General features: G+C 39.6%; 1 protein-coding gene across 20 annotated transcripts in view; it reads left to right on the top strand.

The window, feature by feature from the left end:
• Nucleotides 1-25,594, top strand: part of PRCP (prolylcarboxypeptidase) — an 89,902-nt gene that overhangs the window by 4,885 nt on the left and 59,423 nt on the right. For 5 of the 20 annotated variants that reach the window (XM_081536884.1, XM_081536876.1, XM_081536883.1 and 2 more), the window contains exon 3: nt 19,020-19,056. The exons of 8 other annotated variants lie outside the window; for them this stretch is intronic. In XM_081536884.1, coding sequence (XP_081393010.1) covers nt 19,045-19,056 — 12 coding nt within the window. In that variant the 5' untranslated portion in view covers nt 19,020-19,044. Of the gene's footprint in view, nt 1-10,877; nt 10,933-12,017; nt 12,023-18,861; nt 19,057-25,594 lie in introns of all 20 variants that reach the window. 7 more of the 20 variants (XM_081536885.1, XM_081536878.1, XM_081536879.1 and 4 more) reach the window with 3 other exon arrangements.

Raw genomic sequence — 25,594 nt, 5'->3', positions numbered from 1 at the left:
AGTATGTGTGATGCAAGTGTTGTAAAGGGCTCCTTGGGATGCGTGACTTGTGTTTATTCGATTTCCATGCTTCTCATTACCCTCTTACTTCCACCTTAGTTCCTCAGATCTGAATGTGAATCCTGAGGGCATTTTACTGTATGATGTAATGGGAAAGGAGAATGGGTCCTTTCAGGCTGTTACTTTCCTCACTGGTGAAAATAGAAATCAGTATCTACTGTATTAGTCAGGGATCTCTAGAGAAACAATTAGTAGGGTGTGTGTGTGTGTGTGTGTGTGTGTGTATGTATGTATATCTCTTTCTTCACAGAGAGGGATTGATTTATTTAAAAAAAAATTGACTCATGTTGTTGAGGAGCCTTGTAATCTGCAGGGTAGGCTGGTGGACTGGAGACCCAGGGAAGAGCTGCAGTTTGAGTCCCAAAGCAGTCAACTTGCATAATTCCTTGCTCAGGAGTGGTCAGTCTTTTGTGCTATTCAGGTCTCACCTAATTGGATGAGACCCACCCACATTATGTAGGGTAAAGCTGCTATACTCTAAGTCTACTGTTTTAAATGTTAATCCCATCCAAAAAAACCACCTTTACAGAAACGTCTAGAATGTTTGAGCATTCTGGGCACCATGGCTCAGCTGAGTTGATATGTAAAATTAACCGTTACATCTACCTAAGGCTATTGTGAGCATTAAATATGGTAATTCAGGAAAGCGCATGCACAATGCCTGGAACATTAGGAAATTGAGGATCTTAATGAAGTAAACGGTGGTTCCTCCCCTACTCTGTCTTTAAACCACACTCTCTGTAGTGCCATGCATTTCAGGTTGATCTACATGCTGACAGTTGTGGTATGCCTCTTCTAGAAACCTAGTGGTCAGTTGCCTATACTCAACTATTCTTATTTAACTACTGACCAGTGTTTATGTGAGAACTGTGCATACTGGCCCAGCACTGAGCTCATGGCTGCTCACTCCTGCAGGGCCTTCCTACAGCTCCTTCCTCGTCTGCTATGAGACCATCATGGTAGATGAAGCAATTTTGATTTATAGCTTATAGTTCTACTTTCCATCCTTACAGTTCTACTTTCAATTCCTATTCTGATTTCCCTTTCTTGTCATGGGCCCTAGTGAAAGTCTAGTAAAATGGAGCTGTGTCAGGAGCCTTGGAAGGGCCTATCTCTTTTTCTCCTCCTCTTCTTCTTCTTTTCATTCTTCCTTTCTCCTCTTCTTACTGGTTCATCTATTGATGACCTTCCCCTTATGCCTGGAGCATACTGCCACAAATATTATACGAATTCTGAACTGATTTCTATTTTTACTCACAGAATCATTGTCAGAAGGGGTCATGTAGTTCACCCCTAAGATATGATGAATTGATCTTGATCAAAACTGTTGAGGATTAGGAACTTGATAGAGCTTGACAACCATACAGGTTTGAGAATGCATTCTGTTTCTAACACTACCTGAGTAATTTCAGACAAGTTACTGTGAGCTTCTATTTTTATAATCAGCAAAATAGGGATAATTATACTATTCATCTCACAGATTTGTTGTGAAATGAGCTGACATGTGTAAAGTGCTTATTTAGCACAGTCTAGATCCCTTGGTAAACACTTAGCAAATGGTAAATGTTATTTTTATTTTATCTTGCAGTTTCTTCATATAGCTTTAACTTCTTCTCTGGGGGCTTCCCAGGTGGTTCAGTGGTAAAGAATCTGCCTGCCAATGCAGGAGCTGCAGAAGATGGGGGTTTGATCCCTCGATGGGGAAGATCCTCTGGAGGAGGAAATAGCAACCCACTCTAGTATTCTTGCCAGGATCATCCCGTGGACAGAGGAGCCTGGTGGGTTACAGTCCAGGGAGTCACAAAGAGTCAGACATGACTGAGCAATTGAGCACGTACCTCCTCTCCACTCAGAATAAAATATTTAAGTCATTCCTTATCATAGCTAAAATAGTTATTCTGGTAAATATGAAAGTCTTTGTGAATTCTTTTCTGTTACTTAACTAGTACAAATGTTTCTTTTTTTTCAGTGGGATGTAGTGTAGTACACTTGTAAATAAGGCATAGAAATTAACTTTTTTCCTCACTTGAAATTATTTTCTTTCACATAAGACTGATACATAAAAAAAGGCATATGAAGCTAGTTCCACTTTTTTCCTATACTATTTTGAGTATTGGTAAATTGTGAAGAGAAAAATGTATGATAGTAATTGTATCCTTTCAAGTTTTTTCAAATACCTCCTTGATAATAATACTAAATCTAACACTGTCTTTCTAATAGCTGAGTTTTGAATATTTACCAATTAATGCTAAAACGTAGTTTCAGCAGAAGTTAATTTTAGAGTTTATACTGTCAGGTGGTACAATGGTGAAAAATCTGCCTGCAGTGCAGGAGACACAAGAGACTCAGGTTTGATCTCTTGGTCAGGAAGATCACCTGGAGTAGGAAATGGCAACCCGCTCAAGTATTCTTGCCTGGGAAATTCTATGGAGAAAAGAGCCTGGTGGGCTACAGTCCATGGGGTCACAAAGCGTCGGACGCGACTGAGTAACTAAGCATGCATGTTTATATCCATCTGCATATTACAGGAATTTTATGCTTTAGGTACATAAAACGCAACATTTTCAAAGTTTGGTTGCTAGTATCAGCCCTGCTACTAACTTGTATTACTATGTTGGGCAAGTTGCTTCACTCTAGATCTCAGTTTACTAATATGTAAGATGAGAAGATTAGATCTGTTGATCTCTGATGCACCTGTAATTCTGTTCATGAGTGCCTCCTATCTGTAGGGAATTATATAAAGAGTGGATATATATTAATATATCAGGTAGGGATGTGGGCGCAAGTTCTGTTTTTTTGCCCTACCATTAATTGCCTTTGGTAAATGAGACCTAAACAATTTTTCCATCTCAACTTTGAGTAAGATACAGACTCAGATCATGTAAAATGTTTTTTAAATTAAAAATTAGCTCTCCCACTGATACAATATTTATAACATAGAGCATTGTATTTATGTTTATGTAAACACTTTACACATATTAGCTCATTAATTCTCCCATTGGCCTCATGTGGTTTTGGTAGTGCTATTCCCAATTTATAGATGGAGAAACTGAGGTACCAAGTGTATTCTAATCACTACCTCACTCTGTCTCCTAATATTTCTACTTGGATCTGAGGTTCTTTTTTCTTTTTTTAGGATTTTTTTGGTCACTTAATTTCTTTAATTGGCCTCATGTGGTTTTGGTAGTGCTATTCCCAATTTATAGATGGAGAAACTGAGGTACCAAGTGTATTCTAATCACTACCTCACTCTGCCTCCTAATATTTCTACTTGGATCTGAGGTTCTTTTTTCTTTTTTTAGGATTTTTTTGGTCACTTAATTTCTTTAATTGAAGGATAATTGCCTTACAGAATTTTGTGGTTTTCTGTCATACATCAACAAGAGTCAGCCATAAGTACACCCATGTCCCCTCCCTCCCATGTCCTTCCCCATCTCACCCTTCTAAATTGTCACAGAGCCCCTGTTTGAGTTCTCTGAGTCATACAGCAAATTCCTATTGGCTATCTCTCTTACATATGGTATTGTAAGTTTCCATGTTACCATCTCCATACATCTTACCCTCTCTCTCCTCCCCTCACCCCATGGCCATAGGTCTGTTCTCTATGTCTGTTTCTCCATTGCTGCCCTGAAAATTAATTCATCAGTACCATCTTTCTAGATTCCATCTATATGCATCTATATATGATATTTATATTCCTTTTTCTGACTTACTTCACTCTGTATAATAGGCTCTAGTTTCATCCATCTCATTAGAACTGACTCAAATGCATTCCTTTTTATGGCTGAGTAGTATTCCATTGTATATATGTACCACAGCTTCTTTATCCATTCATCTGTTGATGGACATCTAGGTTGCTTCCATGTCCTAGCTATTATGAATAGTGCTGCAATGAACATTGGGGTACATGTGTCTTTTTCAGTTTTGGCACTCATGCCTAGGAGGATTGCTGGGTCACATGATGGTTTTATTCCTAGCTTATTAAGGAATCTCCATACCATCTTCCATAGTGGCTGTATCAATTTACATTCCCACCAGCAGTGTAGGAGAGTTCCCTTTTCTCCTGGATCTATAGTTCTGACTCAGAACCAGACTCATCTGGTTAAATGACGACTTTCTCCTCGTGGCACTGTTACCATTTTAAAAAAAATTACTGAGAGTCTGTATATATGCCAGGCACAATTCTTGAGACAATAGTTGGACTGCTCATGTGGAACTTATTTTCTGGTTAGGAAGTAGATAATAAACAAATAAACATTAAGTAAATAAGATAATTATAGAGTGTAATGATTGCCTTGAAGGAAATAAGCAAGGTGATGTGTGCTCAGTTTTGTCTGGCTCTTTGTGACCCCATGGACTATAGCCCACCAGGCTCATTTGTTCATGAAATTTTCCAGGCAAGAATACTGGAGTGGGTTGCCATTTCTTACTCCAGAGCATCTTCCTGACCCAGAGATCGAATCTCTGTCTCCTTCGGCTCCTGATTGGCAGGAGGATTCTTTACCACTGTGGCACCTGGGAAGCAAGGTGATCAGTTCAGTCGCTCAGTTGTGTCCTGACTCTTTGTGACCCCCATGGACTGCAGCACGCCAGGCTTCCCTGTCCATCACCAACTCCTGGAGCTTGTTCAAACTCATGTCCATCAAGTCAGTGATGCCATCCCAACCATCTTATCCTCTATTGTCCCTTTCTCCTCCTGCCTTCAAACTTTCCCAGCATCAGAGCCTTTTCCAATGAGTCAGTTCTTCCCATCAGGTGGCCAAAGTATTGGAGCTTCAGCTTCAGCATCAGTCCTTCCAGTGAATATTCAGGAAAAGAAAAAGAAAGTGAAGTCGCTCAGTCGTGTCCAACTCTTTGTGGCCCAATGGACTGTAGCCCACCAGACTCCTCCATCCATGGAATTTTCCAGGCAAGAGTACTGGAGTGAGTTGCCATTTCCTTCTCCAGGATAATAATCCTGAATATTCAGGATTGATTTCCTTTAGGATGGACTGGTTGGATCTCCTTGCAGTCCACGGGACTCTCAAGAGTCTTCTCCAACATTACAGTTCAAAAGCATCAAATTAAAAAAAAAAAAAAGCATCAAATTCTTCGGCACTCAGCCTTAATGGTCCAGCTCTCACATCCATACATGACTACTGGAAAAACCATAGCTTTGACTAGATGGACTTTTGTTGGCAAAGTAATGTCTCTGTTTTTTAATATGCTGTCTAGGTTGGTCATAGCTTTTCTTCCAAGGAGCAAGAGTCTTTTAATTTCATGGCTGAAGTCACCATCTGCAGTGATTTTGGAACCCCCAAAAATAGTCTCTCACTGTTTCCATTGTTTCTCCATCTATTTGCCATGAAGTGATGAGACAGGATTCCATGATCTTTGTTGTCTGAATGTTAAGTTTTAAGCTGACTTTTTCAGTCTTCTCCTTCACTTTCATCAAGAGCCTCTTCAGTTCCTCTTCACTTTCTGCCATAAGGGTGGTGTCATCTGCATATCTGAGGTTATTGATATTTCTTCCTGCAATCTTGATCCCAGCTTGTGCTTTGTCTACCCTGGCATTTCGCATGATGTACTCTGCATATAGGTTAAATAAGCATATAGGTTAAATAAGTAAGGTGATATGTATGTATACATATGGGTATACAGTGGAATGGAAAGGCTTATCTCAGGAAAGTTTCCCTGAGTCTTTTTTTTTTTTAATATTTGTTTAATATTTACATCAGGTCTTAGTTGTGACAGGCAGGTTTAATTGTTCTGAGGTATGTGGGATCCTAGTTCCCCAACCAGGGATCAAACCCATGTCCTCTGTACCGCAAGGTGGATTCTTATCCACTAGACCATCAAGGAAGTCCCTGGAAGAGTCTTAACTGGTCCTCCTTGCAACCTGTAGTTCCTCCTCCACTGCGGTCCCCATGGGCCACATTAATCACCTCCCCTTCAGTCAAACCACTCTTCTCAGGATCTGCAATGTTTCCTGATTATTTGCTTTCTCAAGAAAAAAAATCCTGTAGTGTTTGAGGCCTTCCACCCTTTGGCTCCAACACACCTTTCCAGTTTGCTAATCTGTTCTCCACATATGCCCATTTCTTTCCTGTTTCTGTGTTTTAACCCACATTGTTCCCTTTGCTTGGAAGGCCTCTCCCATGGGTCTTTCCTCCTTTATCAACTGCTTCCATTTTTTAAGCTCCATCTCAGACACTCCTCCTCCAGGGACCAGAAAGTGTGTGATTGGTCAGATCTTTCTTTGTACTTCTCTCATGGCATTTGTCTTAACTCTAGACTTGTGTTAAAACCTTTTGTTCCCCTTTCAAAGCAGGAAACCTGTCTTGTAAGTATCCGTACCCCTTCACAGCTCTTTGCACATTGTTTTACTTAGAATATCATCTGCACAAATGTTTTTTGAATCAATATCTCTCCCTTTCCCTTTTCCTGCTTCCCTGCACACTGAGGTAAGGAAGGGGTGTGTATGCATAGGGAAGGGAAGAGTATGGAAACTTGATTTCCAACTGTCTAAGATGCTTTGAGGAAACAAGGTAGGAAACCAGGCAAATAAGAACAGGCCTACTTGTTTTCATCCTCTTATTTTGATGATCTGGAGGCGAACTGTACTGACCTTTCTCCCAGCGTATCTACAGAGAAGGGTCATGGGAAGGAGTGCAGCAGTCCCTGTATGTGTATGGATGTGGGCTGGGGAAAGGGTGAAGAATGAACATTTCAGGAACAGTAACTCCTTAAAAGCTACTTCTGTGGTGATTGTGAAGTGCCTTTGTTTATTAGAGAGCTAAAGTAAAGGCAGTATTTTTATGTTCTTTTTTTGGCTTTTCATTTGCAAACAGAGGTTAATTAACCATGTGGATTTGTAAATCCTTGCTGTCTACTGTGTATGAGTCAGTTAGTTCCAAGTTGCCTGTGGTGCTGTGACTGGAGAGAAACAGCTGCTGTGTCTCTGTCAGGCTCATGATGTTCTCTTTGTTGCTATTTATATTGTGAGAACTGTCCACATGGCATTAGGAAAAGACAGTTTTATTAAAGTCAGATTTCTTTAGGAACTTTCCCACAGCAGCCCTGCAGTTTGGTTGTGTGATAGAATTTGTATGTATGAAAGTATAACTATTATAGAAATTATGATACCTAACATTTATAGAGTAAAGCAACACAATTATATATTCATTTGACACATATTTATTGAACTCTTTCTATGTGCCATATACTGTCAGTAGCTAGGGATAAGGGGAAAGCAAAGACATACCTCATGAAGCTTACATTTTAATGGGAAAGAAGATAGTGATAAGTAATTACAATTATGATGTGTGTTTTAAGGAAATAATATGTTATGGCAGCCACAGTAGGGTCCTAAGTCTTGGGTATCAGGGAGTCCTCTGGTCAGCAATGGTGTTAAAACAGAGACTGGAAGCTGAGGAGGAATTATTGGCCAGGAGAAGGGAGGTGATTGAGATTTCTGTCCAAGTAGAGGATATATTGTGTACAAGATACTAATTTAGAAAAGAGTAGGAGGAATTGAAAGGAGGTCAGTAAGACTGAGACAGAGCAGAGGTGATGAGGCAAGAGGTGGGCGGTCAACACTGTGAAGTCAGTGTTACTATTTCCACTTACACACTCTTGGTGTGGATATTCCTTCTTTGAAGTTTTCATTGACTTTAAGAGCATGACTTGGTGTTGAGTTGCTGTGAGACATAGCACTGCTCTGTTCACCAGTACGACACATTCACCTTGTGACAGGCACTGCTCTTCATTTGCTTATCTTTAACCCTGCACAGAGCTACTGCATCATTTTACAGAGGAATAAAGGGCTCAGAGATGGAGTAATTTATCCATGATCACATAGCTGACAAATGATAGCATCAGGATTTAAACTGAGCTTTGGTGTCATCAAAGCCTGTATTCCACTTTGCTTCTTTACTAGCTGTATTTCTGGAATAGATAGAAGATTTTGTAATTTATGATTTAGAGATAGTTGTAGAAGTCACATTTGTAAGGAAATCCAGATTAGACATTAATAAAGTTAAGGAATAAGGAGTTTCAATTATCTTTTTTAATAGCAAGCTGGGTAATTTTGGAGAGTAAAAAAAATCATAACAGAGGTTTTAACAATGCAGAACTTTCTTCTGGCCTTGGTTTTGTCTTATGGAAAGAAAAATTTAAATGAATGAGTTTGCAGGATCATACGGTAGTTCTATTTTAAACGGAATTATCATATGATCCTACAATCCCATGCCTTGGCATGTACCTGAAGAAAACCATAGTTCAAAAATATAAATGTATTCCAAGTCATCTAAATGTCCATCAACAGAGGAACAGATAAAGACATGGAGTGTGTGTGTGTGTGTGTATATATATATATATATACACACACACATATATATATACACACACACACAGTGGAATATCATTCAGCCATAAAAAACTATGAAATAATATCATTTGCAGCAACACAAATAGACCTAGAGATTGTCGTACTGAGTGATATTAAGTCAGAGAAAAACAAATATCATATGATATCATTTATATGTGGAATCTAAAAAAATGTTGCAAATGAACCTATTTACAAAACAGAAATAGTCACAGATGTAGAAAACAAACTTATGGTTACCAGGGGGCAAAGCCAGGTAGGGATAAATTGGGAGATAAGGGATTGACATATATACTCTACTATATATAAAGTAGATAACTAATAAGGACCTTCTGTATAACACAGGGAATTCTTAATATTCTATAATGACCTACATGGGAAAAGAATTGTAAAAAAGAGTGGATATATGTATATGTATAACTGCTTCACTCTGCTGTACATCTGACACTAACACAACATTATAAGTCAACTATACTCCAATAAAAATTAATTTAAAAAATGAATGGGAACTATTTTAGTAGCAGAGGGGGACTGTGCCACCTAGGGTAAAACATACTAGGAGATATATTTGGGTGACTCTATACATTCTAGAGCAAAATATGTTGAGACCTCCATTGATGATCACTAAAAGGCATTCTCTGTGGGAATAAGAGGACATCCCTGGTGGCTCAGTTGGTAGAGAGTCTGCCTGCAGTGCAGGAGACCAGGTTCGATACCTGGGTTGGGAAGATTCCATGGAGAAGGAAATGGCAACCCATTCCAGTATTCTTGCCTAGAAAATCCCATGGATGGAGGAGCCTGGCAGGCTAGAGTTCATGGGGTCACAAAGAGTTGGACATGACTGAGCGACTTCACTCTCTCTTTCTCTCCATAGGAATAAAGGAATGAGGTCACTACTGTAGAATTTTGTCCCCTTAAACTTGGCACTTAATGTAGTTTACCATAAATCCATTAGCAGATCCTCCATTTTAAGCTTTTTAAGCAGTCCATGTACAAAATTTGGCTTGGAATAAGTATTAATTAGAGTTCCTTTAAAGGTCCCTAATCTATGCTACACGGACTAGTCCCTGGCATATCTTTTCCACTCCACTTGCAGAAGTCCCTGAATGTCCCCCCTCCTACCCAATAACTCCAAAGGACACAGGTCACTGTTTAGCACTCTGCTTTTGAAAGTCTCCCAGTCTATGGATTAGGGAGTCAAGTCCAGTTAATTCTACCTATGTATTTTGTGTTCTTTAAAAGTCTGGATATTGGTCTCATCTTTAAACATAGTGTTTAGAATAATAGTACTATTCTCCCATTTATTTAATAAAGTGTTATTGTTTTAAAGGATATTAGACTGAAAATTTAAGCTAATCTCTTTAATCACTTTTATGAGAAGTCCAGCTGTTTGAGCCATTGTTTTCCCACCTGGGAGGAAATAAGTAGTTCCTTGAGATATGGATTTATAATCTTTAGCATATGAAGTGATGAAGGGGATAGCACAGATTATCTTAAATTTCTTATAAATCAGTTCAGAAATCTAAAATTGCCATGTTTCATTGCTGCAGTATGTACCTTTCCTCAGAGCTACATGGTTTGTACAGCAATGAACATGTACTCCTGGGTTCGACCCCTAGGTTGGGAAGATCCCCTGGGGAAGGGAATGGCTACCCACTCCAGTATTCTTGCCCGGAGAATTCCATGGACTGGATAGTCCATGGGGTCTCAAAGAGTCGGACATGACTGAGCGACTTTCACTTTGAACGCGTACTAAAAGTATATTGTGTTGTAGCACTGGTTACTGGTGACTGGACAGAAAGTCAAAAGCAAAAGCATATCCCATACTAGGCCACAACATATTTGGTGTTTAAGAGGCTTTTAATATCACCAAGTCACTACCCAAGAGAGCTGAAAAGTTTTTTTTTAAATTTTACTTTGTTAGGTGTTTAAAAAAAATTTTTTTTATTAGTTTTGGCTGTGCTTGGGTCTTTGTTGCTTTGCATGTGGGCTTTCTCTAGTTGTTGAAAGCTCAGACTACTCTTCATTGTGATGTGTGGGTTTCTCATTGCAGTGGCTTTGCTTGTTGTAGAGCTCTGGGTGCTTGGGTGCTTGGACTTAAGTAGTTAAACATGGGCTCAGTAGTTGTGGTGCACAGGCTTAGTTGCCTCATGGCATGTGGGATCTTCCCAGACCAGGGATCAAAACTCATGTCCCCTGAATTAGCCAGCGAGTTCTTATCCACTGTGCCACCAGGGCAGTCCAAGGTCATGGTTTTTTAAATGAACACTAAGAATAAATTGCTAAGGTTTCATATTACTAATTTCTTCCTCCTAAGTGGCAATATTAAACACATGACACAAATCGTTGTGTATGTTTGTGTGTGTATTTGAAAGTGGTTTCAGACTTGGGAGGTGAATGCTAATAATATACTACAAAATATATTAATATACCAAGTTCTCACTTCCTGTAGGCCCTTGGTGGGCACTTGCATGAATTTATTATCCAAGTTAATCATCACAAGACACATCTGGGTCAGGAACAAGACAAGGGTGCCCACTCTCACCACTACTGTTCAACATAGTTTTGGAAGTTTTAGCCATAGCAATGAGAGAAGAAAAAGAAATAAAAGGAATCCAGATTGGAAAAGAAGAAGTAAAACTCTCACTGTTTGCAAATGACATATCCTCTACATAGAAAACCCTAAAGGCACCCCTAGAAAATTAGTAGAGCTAATCAATGAATATAGTAAAGTTACAGGATATAAAATTAACGCGCAGAAATTCCTTGCATTCCTATACACTAGCAATGAGATAACAGAAAGAGAAATTAAGGAAACAATTCCATTCACCATTGCAACGAAAAGAATAAAATACTTAGGAATAAATCTATCAAAAGAAACAAAAGACCTATATATAGAAAACTATAAAACACTGATGAAAGAAATCAGTGAAATTGCTCAGTCGTGTCTGACTCTTTGTGACCCCTTGGACTGTAGCTTACCAGGCTCCTCTGTCCATGGAATTTTCCAGGCAAGAGTACTAGAGTGGGTTGCCATTTCCTTCTCGAGGGGATCTTCCCAACCCAGGGATCGAACCCAGGTCTCCCGCATTGCGGGCAGATGCTTTACCATCTGAGCCACCAGGGAAGTCAGAAAGAAATCAAAGATGACAGAAATAGATGGAGAAATATACCATGTTCATGGATTGGAAGAATCAATATAGTGAAAATGAGTATACTACTCAAAGCAATCTATAGATTCAATACAATCCCTATCAAGCTACCAATGGTATTTTTCACAGAACTAGAACAAATAATTTCACAATTTGTATGGAAGTACAAAAAAACCTTGAATAGCCAAAGCAATCTTGAGAAAGAAGAATGGAATTGGAGGAATCAACCTACCTGACTTCAGACTATACAAAAAAGCTACCGTCATCAAGACAGTATGGTACTGGCACAAAGACAGAAATATAGATCAATGGAACAAAATAAAAAGCCCAGAGATAAATCCATGTACCTACTGACACCTTATTTTTGACAAAGGAGGCAAAAATATACAATGGAGAAAAGACAATCTCTTTAACAAGTGGTGCTGGGAAAACTGGTCAACCACTTGTAAAAAAATGAAACTAGAACACTTTCTAATGCCATACACAAAAATAAACTCAAAATGGATTAAAGATCTAAATGTAAGACCAGAAACTATAAAACTCCTAGAGGAAAACATAGGCAAAACACTCTCTGACATAAATCACAGCAAGATCCTCTATGACCCACCTCCCAGAGTAATGGAAATAAAAGCAAAAATAAACAAATGGGACCTAATTAAACTTAAAAGCTTTTGCACAACAAAGGAAACTATAAGCAAGGTGAAAAGGCAGCATTCAGAATGGGAAAAAATAATAGCAAATGAAGCAACTGACAAATAATTAATCTCAAAAATATACAAACAGCTCATGCAGCTCAGTATCAGAAAGATAAACAACCCAATCAAAAAATGAGTCAAAGAACTAAACTAGACATTTCTCCGAAGAAGACATACAGATGGCTAACAAACACATGAAAAAATGCTCAACATCACTCATTACTAGAGAAATGCAAATCAAAACCACAATGAGGTACCATTTCACACCAGTCAGAATAGCTGCTATCCAAAAGTCTACAAGCAATAAATGCTGGAGAGGGTGTGGAGAAAAGGGAACCCTCTTACACTGTTGATGGGAATGCAAACTAGTACAGCCACTATGGAGAACAGTGTGGAGATTCCTTAAAAAACTGGGAATAGAACTGCCATATGACCCAGCAATCCCACTGCTGGGCGTATACACTGAGGAAACCAGAATTGAAAGAGACGTGTACCCCAATGTTCATCGCAGCACTGTTTACAATAGCTAGGACATGGAAGCAACCTAGATGTCCATTGGCAGACAAATGGATAAGAAAGCTGTGGTACAATATACACAATAGAATATTACTCAGCTATTAAAAAGAACACATTTGAATCAGTTCTAATGAGGTGGATGAAACTGGAGCCTATTATACAGAGTGAAGTAAGTCAGAAAGAAAAACACCAATTCAGTATATTAATGCATATATATGGAATTTAGGAAGATGGTAACGATGACCCTATATATGAGACAGCAAAAGAGACAGATATAAAGAACAGACTTTTGGACTCTGTGGGAGAAGGCGAGGGTGGGATGATTTGAGAGAATAGCATTGAAACATGTATATTACCATATGTGAAACATGACCAATCCAGGTTCGATGCATGAAACAGGACACACAAACACGGTGTACTGGGTCAACCCAGAGGGATGAGATGGGGAGGAAGTGGGAGGGAGTTCAGGATGGGGGACTCAGGTACACCTGTGGCTGATTTAGGTCAATCTATGGCAAAAACCACCACAGTATTGTAAAGTAATTAGCCTCCAATTAAAATAAATAAATTAATTAAAAAAAGGATTGAGAGGGAGGGGATATATGTATACTTAAAGCTAATTCATGTTGTTGTATAGCAGGAACTAACACAATATCATAAAGCAATTATATTCTAATTTAAAAATAAATTTAAAAATTAAAAAAAGAACATCTGGGATAGTCATTATTATTTTCAATTTTACACGTAAGAAAACAAGCCCAAAGATATGAAGTACCTTGTTGAAGTTCAGATAGCTCTAATAGATGGCAGAATTGGCACTCAACTCAAATCTGTCTTCAAATTCCCTTCCCTTTCCACTTCATCACAGAACATTTGTGGTTTTTAGGAGGAAAAAAAAAACACCCAGATTTTTAAAAGATGTCCTTGATACTGGCTAGATTTTATTATTACAAAAGCACTTGTGTGTGTGTGTTTAGGCCTTGACACACTTTGGCATTTTTGATAAGTTTTCCTGTTGTTATATGACTAGCATGTTTGGTCAGCATCATTGTGATATAATAACCTAATTTAAACAAGGAGCTGCAACCCAAACAATGGCTGTGATTCAGCAGATAGGAAAGTGAGGAAGTACTTGTTATCATTTGTCAGTTAATTTTTATTTTTATGCAGTTTGAACCAAGGGTCACACTGCAGACACTGTGCTTTAAAACGGTCGGAAACCTCAGTCACTTCCTGAGCACTGATGGCCTCTTCCTTTGAGGGTGCCGCTCATACAACAACTTTGGAAAGCAGTGGTGATGACTCCCTTCTTCTTGGCGTCGGATGCTTCCTTTCTCTCGACAATGACCAGCACAGCCAGTGAAGACCAAAGCAGGCGTTTTTTTTTTTCCTTCTTATATAGTCTAGACTATGTAAATATCCAGAAAATGACCACACTTTAAAAGAGAAGGGAATTCATATTTATTGAGCATCTCTCCATGATGTCCTCAAAGGCAACAACCTTGAATTTCGCTAATCTGTGGATCTAGGAGGCCACAGCACCAAGTTCTGTACATGTGGGACTGAGCTGATGGAATGAAACTGCATGTTATGTCCTGTTTTATTGCAAACATTAAGTGCAAATATCTGATCTTAGGCAAGGTGTGGAAGGGTCTATTGCTGTTACTTATATACCCCCAGTGCTTTGGTCTATCTCTGAAGAATATGAGTGTTACTGTGGTGAAATAGATGTTGGCTGAGATTCCAGGGAAATTATTTTCAAAAAAATATGGATCATGATCTTTAAAGATTTCCAGAAAGGCTTTTTGCAGTCAAATTCTATAACATTGCCAAGCCCTTTGATTAATTTGCATTGTTAGTCATTTATCTGTAGTCTCTGTTCTTCATGTGACCTTTCTTCACTCCACATCCCAGACATACTTACTCTTTCCTCTTGGTCTTCTTGCAAAGCTTTATTCTCGAGATACTTCAATTTTGAATGTATCTGGTCTGTTTAACACTCACTTGTTCCCTTCTGTTAAAAAACTGTTCCCCTTTCAGGAAACTAATGGAAAAGTAGTGATGTCTTCTGTTGTTATTTTGCTCCTAATGCATACTCCAGTTCATCTACTGTCCTACTCTTATCTTTGATCACACGTATCTAACAATTGTAGGCAACTCTAGTTGATGTGTGGATTCCATGTTACTTCATTTTAAAATAATAAACTGACTGACCCCATACCTCTCAGGATATCTTGACTGTCTCATCCCTTGCTTAGCTATTGTAGGCTTAGAAAATGGAAATGAATTTTAGGATCAGCCTTTAAAAACATATCAGTTCAGTTCAGTCACTCAGTCATGTCTGACTCTTTGTGACCCCAAGGACTGCGGCACGCCAGGCTTCCCTGTCCATCACCAAATCCCGGAGCTTGTTCAAACTCATGTCCATTGATTCAGTGATGCCATCCAACCATCTCATCCTCTGTCGTCCCCTTCTCCTCCTGCCTTCTATCTTTCCCAGCATCAGGGTCTTTTCCAATGAGTCAGTTCTTCACATCAGGTGGCCAAAGTATTGGAACTTCAACTTCAGTCCTTCCAATGAATATTCAGGACTGGCACTTGTCTTATTATATTTTGCCTAGTGCTACCAACATGGCATAGATACTGCCCAGTCAAAGCAGAAACAAGTCATAGAGCTGGGGCCTCTTGCAGGGCTGAAGGTTAATTCTTTAGGTCTGCAGATGTGGAGAAGAAACTGGGGCAGCTGGGAAGGTAGGCATAGAGAGGGGGACGGCATCACTCGAGGTGCTAAAGTAATTATTTTGCCAACAGGTATGGTGTTTCAGTATCTTAAGAACTGGCCGAGTGTCAAGCCTTGGTCCTTCCAGATAGTGAGTGCCTAAGAATAGGATGCTGCTTATATTGCTTAGTATCCCTCATATGGCTATAACTCAGGGGTATAAGCATTCAGAGCAAGATAAACTGTTATAACAAACATTAATGTTTTATTACAGATTGCATAAGACTCCCTTCTAAAATCCCTTTGATTTTTTTTTTTTTTTCACGTTACCGTTAATGGCACCACTCTCTTCCTGGTCACGCAGGATAGAAAACTTCTGAGTTATTTGATTGCCTCACTGTTGCCTTCATGCCCAAAATCCAATCACCACAACTCTCCATGATTCCTTTCTAGTTTTTGCCCCTTCCTTTACACCCCCAGGATTCTTACCTTGTATGTGCCCAAAGTAAACTACTGTATTAGCTTCTTGAGTTTCTCTGTTCTTTCTGTTTCAGTCCAGGCTAGTTGGCATTGTTTGTTTTTTTTTTTTCCTCTTCTCCTCTTTTCTAATTCAGGTCTTACTGGGAGCTCCTTAAGTCTCACTTCCTCAGGAAAACCTTCCCTAATTGACTCAGCTTAGCATGAGCTATCCTTCTCTGGGCTTCCCTGGTACTTAATGTCAGTAGCATTCATTTGGCTATTAGCTGTGCTCTACGTTGTAAAATGGCTCTTGTTGCCTGAATTACAATTACATCTTGGAATATGATTTAATAGGTAGTTCTCCCTCAAGTAGAAAGTCCTAGAATTAATACACCCACAAGAGCATAATGATTCAGGCTATAGATTTTTAAAAATTTCTTAATAGACATAAATTCTGTAGCTGGCTTTATGAATAATGTGCAATTTTGTTAAAGAGAAATGCTGACTGTGACCCACTAAATTGAGTTTATAATCCACTATTGGATCACAGCCTCCATTTTATAAAACAGTAAACTGTATGGGCCTTACAAAGATGAATCTTTCTCCTGTAATGGAGAAGTTAAGTCCTGGAAGCAAAAATCTTTACTACAGGGTAAGTGTAAAGTATTGCAGGAATGGTAGGTGGCAGGGGAGTTCAGAGGAGAGAGAACTTCAGGGTAAAAGCTGCTTCCTACTGTAGGAAGATGAGTCTCTTTGGGGAAGAAGGGACTTTGGTATCCCTTATAGATTTTTTCCTTTGGTAGTTAACTAATCCCTTTCAGAGTTTTTTTTTTTTTCTTTTCACAAGGGCAGGCGAGAATAATACATATTCATTTACTCTTTACTTACTCTTTGTCTTATTTTTCTCCTCAGCATTTATGTGCTTGTATAGTAACAGGGCTTGTAATTTAAGTTTGCTGATGTGAATTGTATTTCTAAATACTAATGAGCAAAAGCAGAATATCTTAAGGGAGAAGATTTATTTCTTGTTTTATACTCATCCATTTTGTGGATGAACAAAAAAAACTTTTTAAAATGGGAAACTCTTAAGAGGTACTAGGCTCTGAGATGAAAACACCATCGCTTGGCAAAGAGTGTTAATTACCTTTTCACTGTAAGCTACTTGAACTGTAGTTTTAAAGGGAGGGAATGTTGTATAGTAAGTAATATTAACACACTTTAATTCCTACCCCTGAGTAATTTCCCTCAGAAGATGTTGTTTATTTTCCATTGATTTTTTTCCTTTTCTTTTTTTAAAAAATTAATTTATTAATTTTTGGCTTTGCTGGGTGTTCATTGCTGCCAGCTTTAGTAGTTGCAGCTCAGGGGTTCAGTAGTTGTGGCTCCCAGGCTCTAGAGCACAGGCTCAATAGTTGGGACACACGGTCATAGTTACTCCTTGGCATGTGGGATCTTCCAAAATCAGGGATCGAACCTGTGTCCCCTATATTGGCAGGCGTATACTTTATCACTGAGCCACTAGGGAAGCCCTTCCTTTTCGTTCTTTCTTTCTTCTTTTTTTAAATGAAAGGAGACTTTGAAGTGAAGCTTTTCTTTGTTATATACTTTGTGGCAGACTAGACCGTGGCCTCTTTGAGAGCTAAGATTGTACCTTTTATTCTTCTATCCAGTGTAGCCATGTACTTGCTGCTCTTCTACCCTTTCAAGGTTGAGCAGGATTTTAACTTGATAATTTTAGAATCTGTTCACAGTTCCTGAGGTTATGTGTGTTAGTTGCTCAGTCGTGTCCAACTCTTTGTGACCCCATGGACTGTAGCCTGCCAGACTCTTCTGTCCGTGGAATTCTCCAGGGATGCATACTGGAGTGGATTGCCATTTCCCACTCCAGGGGATTTTCCCAACCCAGGGATTGAACCCGGGTCTCCTACATTGCAAGCAGATTCTTTACCATCTGAGCCACCAGGGTAGATCCTCGTAAGGCTAACACACCTGGTAGAAAGCTAACAGAGCCTCACTGGTGGCTCCAGGGGCCCAGAGCAGTGTTAACTGGTGTGGCCCACACCCAGCCTGGGTTGCTTGGTCTTCTGATGTCACATCACACTTCTCCCTTTTTCGCCTCAATTCAACTCAACAGTCATTGATGAAGCAAGTCCTTTGCCCATTGTACTTTTTGTTGTGGGGTTCAGGCATGAACAAGGAAGGGGAGGCAGTATGGCATGGTGGGAAAAATGCAGCCTCTTCACTTCCTGTGATGAGCAAATGAAAGAATGTACATTTAGCCCTTATTGCAGTCCTTACCCTATTCACAGGGCAGGTGAGAATAACACACATGGTTTTAATTAATAGATTCTAGCATCTTACTGGATTACTTTAGAGTTTTTAATAGTATAGCAGGTGTACAACATGTGTAAATAAGTAACTACAGAGCAAAAGCTACACTTGAAAAGCACTATAATAGAGCTAAAACTACCATGGACACACAAAGCAGGAAGGCAAAGGAATGCTTCGTGTAGGAAGTGGCATTGAATAGAATCCCCTTTTTACACAGCTGCCATACCTGACTGAAAGGCTGTGGAGATTAAAGGCTTTGTTAACTATTGCCTGTTCTGAGACCTCTTTTCTGACCACACTATTAAAATTAAGTCCATCTCTGTTATATTCTCTGTCAGTCAAACCTGCAAAACTACAGTTTCTGAGTATTTCTTTATTTGTATATTTGCTTCTTTATTATTTGCCTCTTTCATTAGATTATAAGCTGTGTGAAGGCAGTAATCATATCTAGCTTGTTCACTGTTTTATCTCTAACACTAACCACTGGTAGGCACTAGAGAAATACTTATTAAATGAATGAATGTCTTTAACCACTGACTGTCATTTATCTGTATATCCTATTAGCTCCGGGACAGTTGCTATACAGGATGGTGGCGCAGTGACAAAAACACCTGAAAGTAATCAAAGGAGCAACTTCGTTGTGTTTGAACTTGCTGTCATTGTTCTGAGCTTTTTGGTTTCAGCTGAGGATATCCTTTTCCTTTCCTTTATCTTTCTTACAGTGCCCTTATCACTCAGACCGGATGAATGCTGAAAACAGTGAGTAGAGTATAGAGTATATTTTTAAGGTGATGATTAAGAGTCTCTAGAGCCCATTTTACAGTGACACTGGGATTGAAAATTGGATGTTGGAGTTCCCCGGAGGAAAACTGCTGCTACTTTCTTCAGTTGCTTTCTTTTGTGGAGGATCTTCATGTGGACATATTGTAAAGTTTAATTTTTTGGAGTGCTAAAAACCTTTAAAGTCATGTATTAGTCAATGTAAGAAAAACTTATTTTAAGCAATCTAAAGAGAGAATGCTATAAGTTCTCTGTTTCAGCAGTTCTCACAGTGTTATTCACAGAAGATCCTTCGTGGGGCAGGAGGAGTTGTATTTTAGCATTGTGTAGTAGTATCTTCTTTGTATGTATTACTTAAAAAACAGTAGTTTATTGACAGAGGTAACTAGGTAGAGATTGTGGTCCCTGATGTCTTTTGTCTCACCAGAGAGAAACAGAGACTGTCAAGTTTGAGAACAATTAGATTCTCACTTTGTATAATTTCTTGAAATGGTTTTTGAATAAAAAGGGTAGAAGTAAAATCTGCTTTGTTAATTTCCATTAAGCGCTCCTGGGAGCCTGATGGCCTTGGAACTCTTTCACGATTTACTGGAGTTCTTATATTTATAATGGACAGAGTCAGTGCAGAATCAGTTATTAAAGGATGATAGTGGTGGTTACAGCTGTTCAGACGACTTCCTTTTGTTTATTGCTGTTTTGCAAATACTGCTGATGTTATATACTGGGTCCTTTTCTAAATTTTGATCTTTCCTGGGTGTTTTATGATTTTAGAAAGTGGTGTATTATGTTATATGTGTTATATATATAGTGACTAAAGAAACCTGGCTTATTAGCCTTGCCATGATCTCTCACCTGGAACTTTCAGTAGCCTTCTGTTTACTCTTCTCCCTTTTCTTTTTGTCATCTCATTCTACAGGCCAGTCTCCCCAGTATAGCCAGAACAGTCTCTTTAAAACACAAATGAGAATAAGTCTTATAACTCTTTAAGACTTTCTCATTGCTCTTCATGTTAAATTTAAACTCCCTACTGTGGCCTACCCGGCCCTGAGCCTCATCCCATTCCATAGTGCTTCCCCTTGTTCACCATGTTAGAGAGACTCTGGTCTCCTTTCTGTTTTTCAAACATGCCAAGTCTCTGAGCCTTTGTATTTTCTGTTACTTCTTTCCAGAGTTCTTCCACTGGCTGTCTCCTTCAGGCTTTACTCCCAATGCCACCTCCATGGAGGACCATCTCTGTTAGTTTTTTAGGGCTGTTGTAACATTCAGAAAACTAAGATCATGGCATCTGGTCCCATCACTTCATGGCAAATAGATGAGGAAACAATGGAAACAGTGGCTGACTTTATTTTTCTAGGCTCCAAAATCACTGCAGATGGTGACTGCAGCCATGAAATTAAAAGACGCTTACTCCTTGGAAGGAAAGTTATGACCAACCTAGACAGCATATTAAAAAGCAGAGACATTACTTTGTCAACAAAGGTCCATCTAGTCAAGGCTATGGTTTTTCCAGTGGTCATGTATGGATGTGAGAGTTTGAGTATAAAGAAAGCTGAGCACCGAAGAATTGATGCTTTTGAACTGTGGTGTTGGAGAAGACTCTTGAGAGTCCCTTGGACTGCAAGGAGATCCAACCAGTCCATCCTAAAGGAGATCAGTCCTGGGTGTTCATTGGAAGGACTGATGTTGAAACTGAAACTCCAATACTTTGTCCACCTGATGCGAAGAGCTGACTCCTTTGAAAAGACCCTGATTGACTATGCCAAAGCCTTTGACTGTGTGGATCACAATAAACTGTGGAAAATTCTGAAAGAGATGGGAATACCAGACCATCTGACCTGTCTCTTGAGAAACCTGTATGCAGTTCAGGAAGCAACAGTTAGAACTGGACGTGGAATAACAGACTGATTCCAAATAGGAAAAGGAGTACGTCAAGGCTGTATATTGTCACCCTGCTTATTTAACTTATATGCAGAGTACATCATGAGAAACGCTGGGCTGGAAGAAACGCAAGCTGGAATCAAGATTGCCGGGAGAAATATCAATAACCTCAGATATGCAGATGACACCATCCTTATGGCAGAAAGCGAAGAAGAACTAAAGAGCCTCTTGATGAAAGTGAAAGAGGAGAGTGAAAAAGTTGGCTTAAAGCTCAACATTCAGAAAACTAAGATCATGGCATCTGGTCCCATCACTTCATGGCAGATTGATGGGGAAACAGTGGAAACTGTCAGACTTTGTTTTGGGGGGCTCCAAAATCACTGCAGATGGTGACTGCAGCCATGAAATTAAAAGACGTTTACTCTTTGGAAGGAAAATTATGACCAACCTAGATAGCATATTTAAAAGCAGAAACATTACTTTGCCAACAAAGTCCATCTAGTCAAGGCTATGGTTTTTCCAGTAGTCATGTATGGATGTGAGAGTTGGATGGTGAAGAAAACTGAGCGCCGAAGAATTGATGCTTTTGAACTGTGGTGTTGGAGAAGACTCTTGAGGGTCCCTTGGACTGCAATGAGATCCAACCAGTCCATCCTAAAGGAGATCAGTCCTGGGTGTTCATTGGAAGGACTGATGTTGAAGCTGAAACTCCAATACTTTGGCCACCTGATGTGAAGAGTTGACTCATTGGAAAAGACCCTAATGCTGGGAAGGATTGGGGGCAGGAGGAGAAGGGGACGACAGAGGATGAGATGGCTGGATGGCATCACTGACTCGATGGGCATGAGTTTGGGTGGACTCCGGGAGTCGGTGATGGACAGGGAGGCCAGGTGTGCTGCAGTTCATGGGGTTGCAAAGAGTCGGACATGACTGAGCGACTGAACTGAACTGAACTGAACTAACAAAGTACAACAAACTGGGAGGCTTAAAATAACACACATTTATTTTCTAACAGTTTTGGAGGCCAGAAGTTCAAAATCAGGGTGTTGTTGTGATTGGTTCCTCCTAGGGAGAAGCTGTTCCATCTCTCTCCTAACTTCTGGTGGTTGCTGGCAGTCCTTAGTGGTTTGCAGCTGTATAATTCCAGTGTCTTCTGTCATCACGCTGTTGTCTTTCTTTTGTAGTCTTTCTCTGTCTTCACATTGCCTTCTCTCTGTGTCTGTCTTTGTTTCTTCTCTTCTTATAAAGAGACCAATTATATTCTATTAAGGGCCAACTCTACTCCAGTGTGACCTCATCTTAATTAATTATATTTGTAACGACCCAATTTCCAAATAAAGTCACATTTTGAGGTTCCAGGAAGACCATGAATTTTGGGGGAAACTGTTCAATCCAAAACACCTTCCCTGACTCTCAATTTAAAGTAGGCTGTGTTGGTGGAGCTATATCTATAAATATACTCACAGAGTTATTGATTTCTAGCCATGGGTGAGCATGGCACTTCATTAGACCACATTTCACGCATAGCACATAATTCTAGGCATGCCATCTGTGAGAGGTAAGAAAACTGTACTAGGATGTGAATGGAGTTGTGAGGATTTTAGAAATTGTGCTATATGGGTAAGAACTGGGGTTTTGCTCAGTTGGAGAGGAGTAGATCTGGGAAGTCTTCATGGCCCTCTGCAGGAGGACCTTCCTTCAGAGGACGGGATACAGAAAACTGGATTATAGATTGCTTGTATCACAGGTCTGTATCCTGAACTTTAGAAGCATGGTTTCGCCTTTTTAGGGGTGGGGGTCTTTATCCGTTACATTTGACTAGATACCAGCCTCATCTCTTCCATCATGAAGGAAGAAAAATATTAGTAATACATCATATCATATTTGACAAAGTAAGAGAATATAAACCTGTGAAGTTTTGTTTGATAATATTATGTCATTTTTAAAAGATTATTAATGAAAAGCTTATATATTGTCCCCCTTATCTGCAGTTTTTCTTTCCACAGTTTGTTACTTGCAGTCACACTTGGTCCAAGAATATTAAATGGAAAATTCCAGAAATAAACACTAAGTTTTAAATTATATGCTGTTCTGAGTGAGTAGTGTGATGAAATCTCACACCTTCTGCTCCGTCCTGCCAGGACCTGAATCATCCCTATGTCCAGCATATTCATGCTATATATGCTGTCCATTTGTTAGCATAGAAAAAAAAATAGAATATTTTCCCTTGGGATCCACAGAGAACTGATTCCAGGACCCCTCTAAGGATACCAAAATTCATGGATGCTTAGGGCCCTTATATATCATATTATACACTGGCGTAGTACAGCTGGCTCTATGTATCTGTAGATTCTGCATCCATGGATATGAAGGGCTGACTGTTTAGGGTTTGCTCACTCTATAGGGTTCAGCATTATTTGCAGTTTCTGACATCCATTGGGGATCTTAGAACATACCCAACATGAGTGATGGGGTATTACTGTATTGAGTTCCAGCAAGATTTTTCACTTTTTAAAATGGAATAAATATAACATAATTTAGATTCCCTTGCAATTCAACAAGGACATTTTGGCGGCATTTGCCTGTGAAGGAGAGGACCTCATGGCTTTGAGTATTCATGGTTGCATGGACATCAGGGATGACCTCAACTCTCTTGCTTTTTGTGTACTATGTCACAGCCGCTTTATGAAGCTCCCATCCTGGTTTTATCCAGCCACTAAACTTCTTTACTATCCTGGGTGGTGAATGTTTGCTGAAGCAATCCCACAACTAAGAAGTGTTGCCTGCAAATTTAGCCTCTAAACTCAGGGATCCAATGGAGGCCTGAGCATCAGTTCCTTCTTCCATGCTGTACTTTTACTTCTATCTTCAAATCATTGCTACACTATGCCCTTCTGTTCTCCTTTAATAGATAGCCTTGCTGCCTATTTCACTGATTAAACAACTTTGTTGTTGTGTGAGAGGTGTTTTAGCTATAACCCTTTCAGTTTCCTCCTTCTCCACCTAGAGATGTAATTCCTTCCGCGCCCATCTGTTTCCCAGCAGAGGAGGGGTTCCTCCTTCCAAATCAAATCCCTCCGTCTGCGTCTTTGGCACCATTTTCTCATGTCTCCTCAGAATCTCCAGGCAATACTAATCCCCCTCCCACCTAGAGTCTCAACTATTCCCTCTAATTACTTTTTGCCTTTGGACCTTATACCTCTCCCAGGTTTCTTCTTCTTTGTAAACTCTTTGCTGGAAAACCATATCTTAGACATTGATCAAATCGACATTTGGCAGCGCATTTGATTTACTGAACACTAGTATGATGCTGAATGAGCCAGTATGATAGACATTTTATAGGAAGCAGTTATTCAAGTTAAATAACTGTGCACTGGCCAAGAACCACAGCTTTAAGTGCTTTACAGCCCTAGAAAATGTGACTATAACCCTGTCACACCTGCTGCACAATTGCACTCATTTCCCAAGCTAGCAAAGTAATGCTCAAAATTCTCCAAGCTAGGCTTCAACAGTACATAAACCGAGAACTTCCAGATATTCAAGCTGTATTTAGAAAAGGCAGAGGAACCAGAGAACAAATTGCCAGCATCTGTTGGATCATAGAAAAAGCAAGAGAATTCCAGAGAAACATCTACTTCTGCTTCATTGACTATACTAAAGCCTTTGACTGTGTGTATCACAACACATTGTGGAAAACTCTTCAAGAGATGAGAATACAAGACCACCTTACCTGCCTCCTGAGAAATCTGTATGCAGGTCAGGAAGCAGCAGTTAGAACCAGACATGGAACAATGGACTGGTTCCAAACTGGGAAAGGAGTATGTCAAGTCTGTATCTTGTCACTCTACTTATTTAATTTATATGCAGAGTACCTCATGCGAAATGCCAGGCTGGATGGAGTACAGGCTGGAATCAAGTTGCCAGGAAAAACATCAATAACCTCAGATACGCAGATGCCACCACCCTTATGGCAAAAAGTGAAGAGGAACTAAAGAGCCTCTTGATGAATGTAAAAGAGGAGAGTGAAAAAGTTGGCTTAAAACTCAACATTAAAAAAATGAAGATCATGACATCCAATTCCATCCCTGTCCCTTCATGGCAAATAGATGGGGAAACAGTGAGAGACTTTATTTTCTTGGCCTCCAAAGTCACTGCAGATGGTGACTGCAGCCCTGAAATTAAAAGACACTTGCTCCTTGGAAGAAGTGAAAGTGAAAGTTGCTCAGTTGTGTCCAACTTTTTGCAACTCCATGGACTATAGAGTCCATGGAATTCTCCAGGCCAGGAATACTGAAGTGTGGGTAGCCTTTCCCTTCTTCAGGGGATCTTCCCAACCCAGGGGTCAAACCCAGGTCTCCCGCATTGCAGCTGGATTCTTTAACAGCTGAGCCACAAGGGAAGCCCAAGAATACATGACAAACCTAGATAGCACATTAAAAAGCAGGGACATTACTTTGCCAACAAAGGTCCATATAGTCAAAGCTATGGTTTTTCCAGTAGTCATGTATGGGTGTGAGAGTTGGACCATAAAGAAGGCTGAGCACTGAAGAATTGATACTTTTGAACTGTGGTGTTGTAGAAGACTCTTGAGAGTCCCTTGGACTGCAAGGAGATCAAACCAGTCAATCCTAAAGGAAAT

This window comes from Giraffa tippelskirchi, chromosome 10, assembly GCF_054371585.1.
Source record: "Giraffa tippelskirchi isolate mGirTip1 chromosome 10, T2T-mGirTip1v1.2.pri, whole genome shotgun sequence".
In the NCBI taxonomy this organism is placed as follows: domain Eukaryota; kingdom Metazoa; phylum Chordata; class Mammalia; order Artiodactyla; family Giraffidae; genus Giraffa; species Giraffa tippelskirchi.
This window is presented reverse-complemented; position numbering and strand designations above follow the sequence as displayed.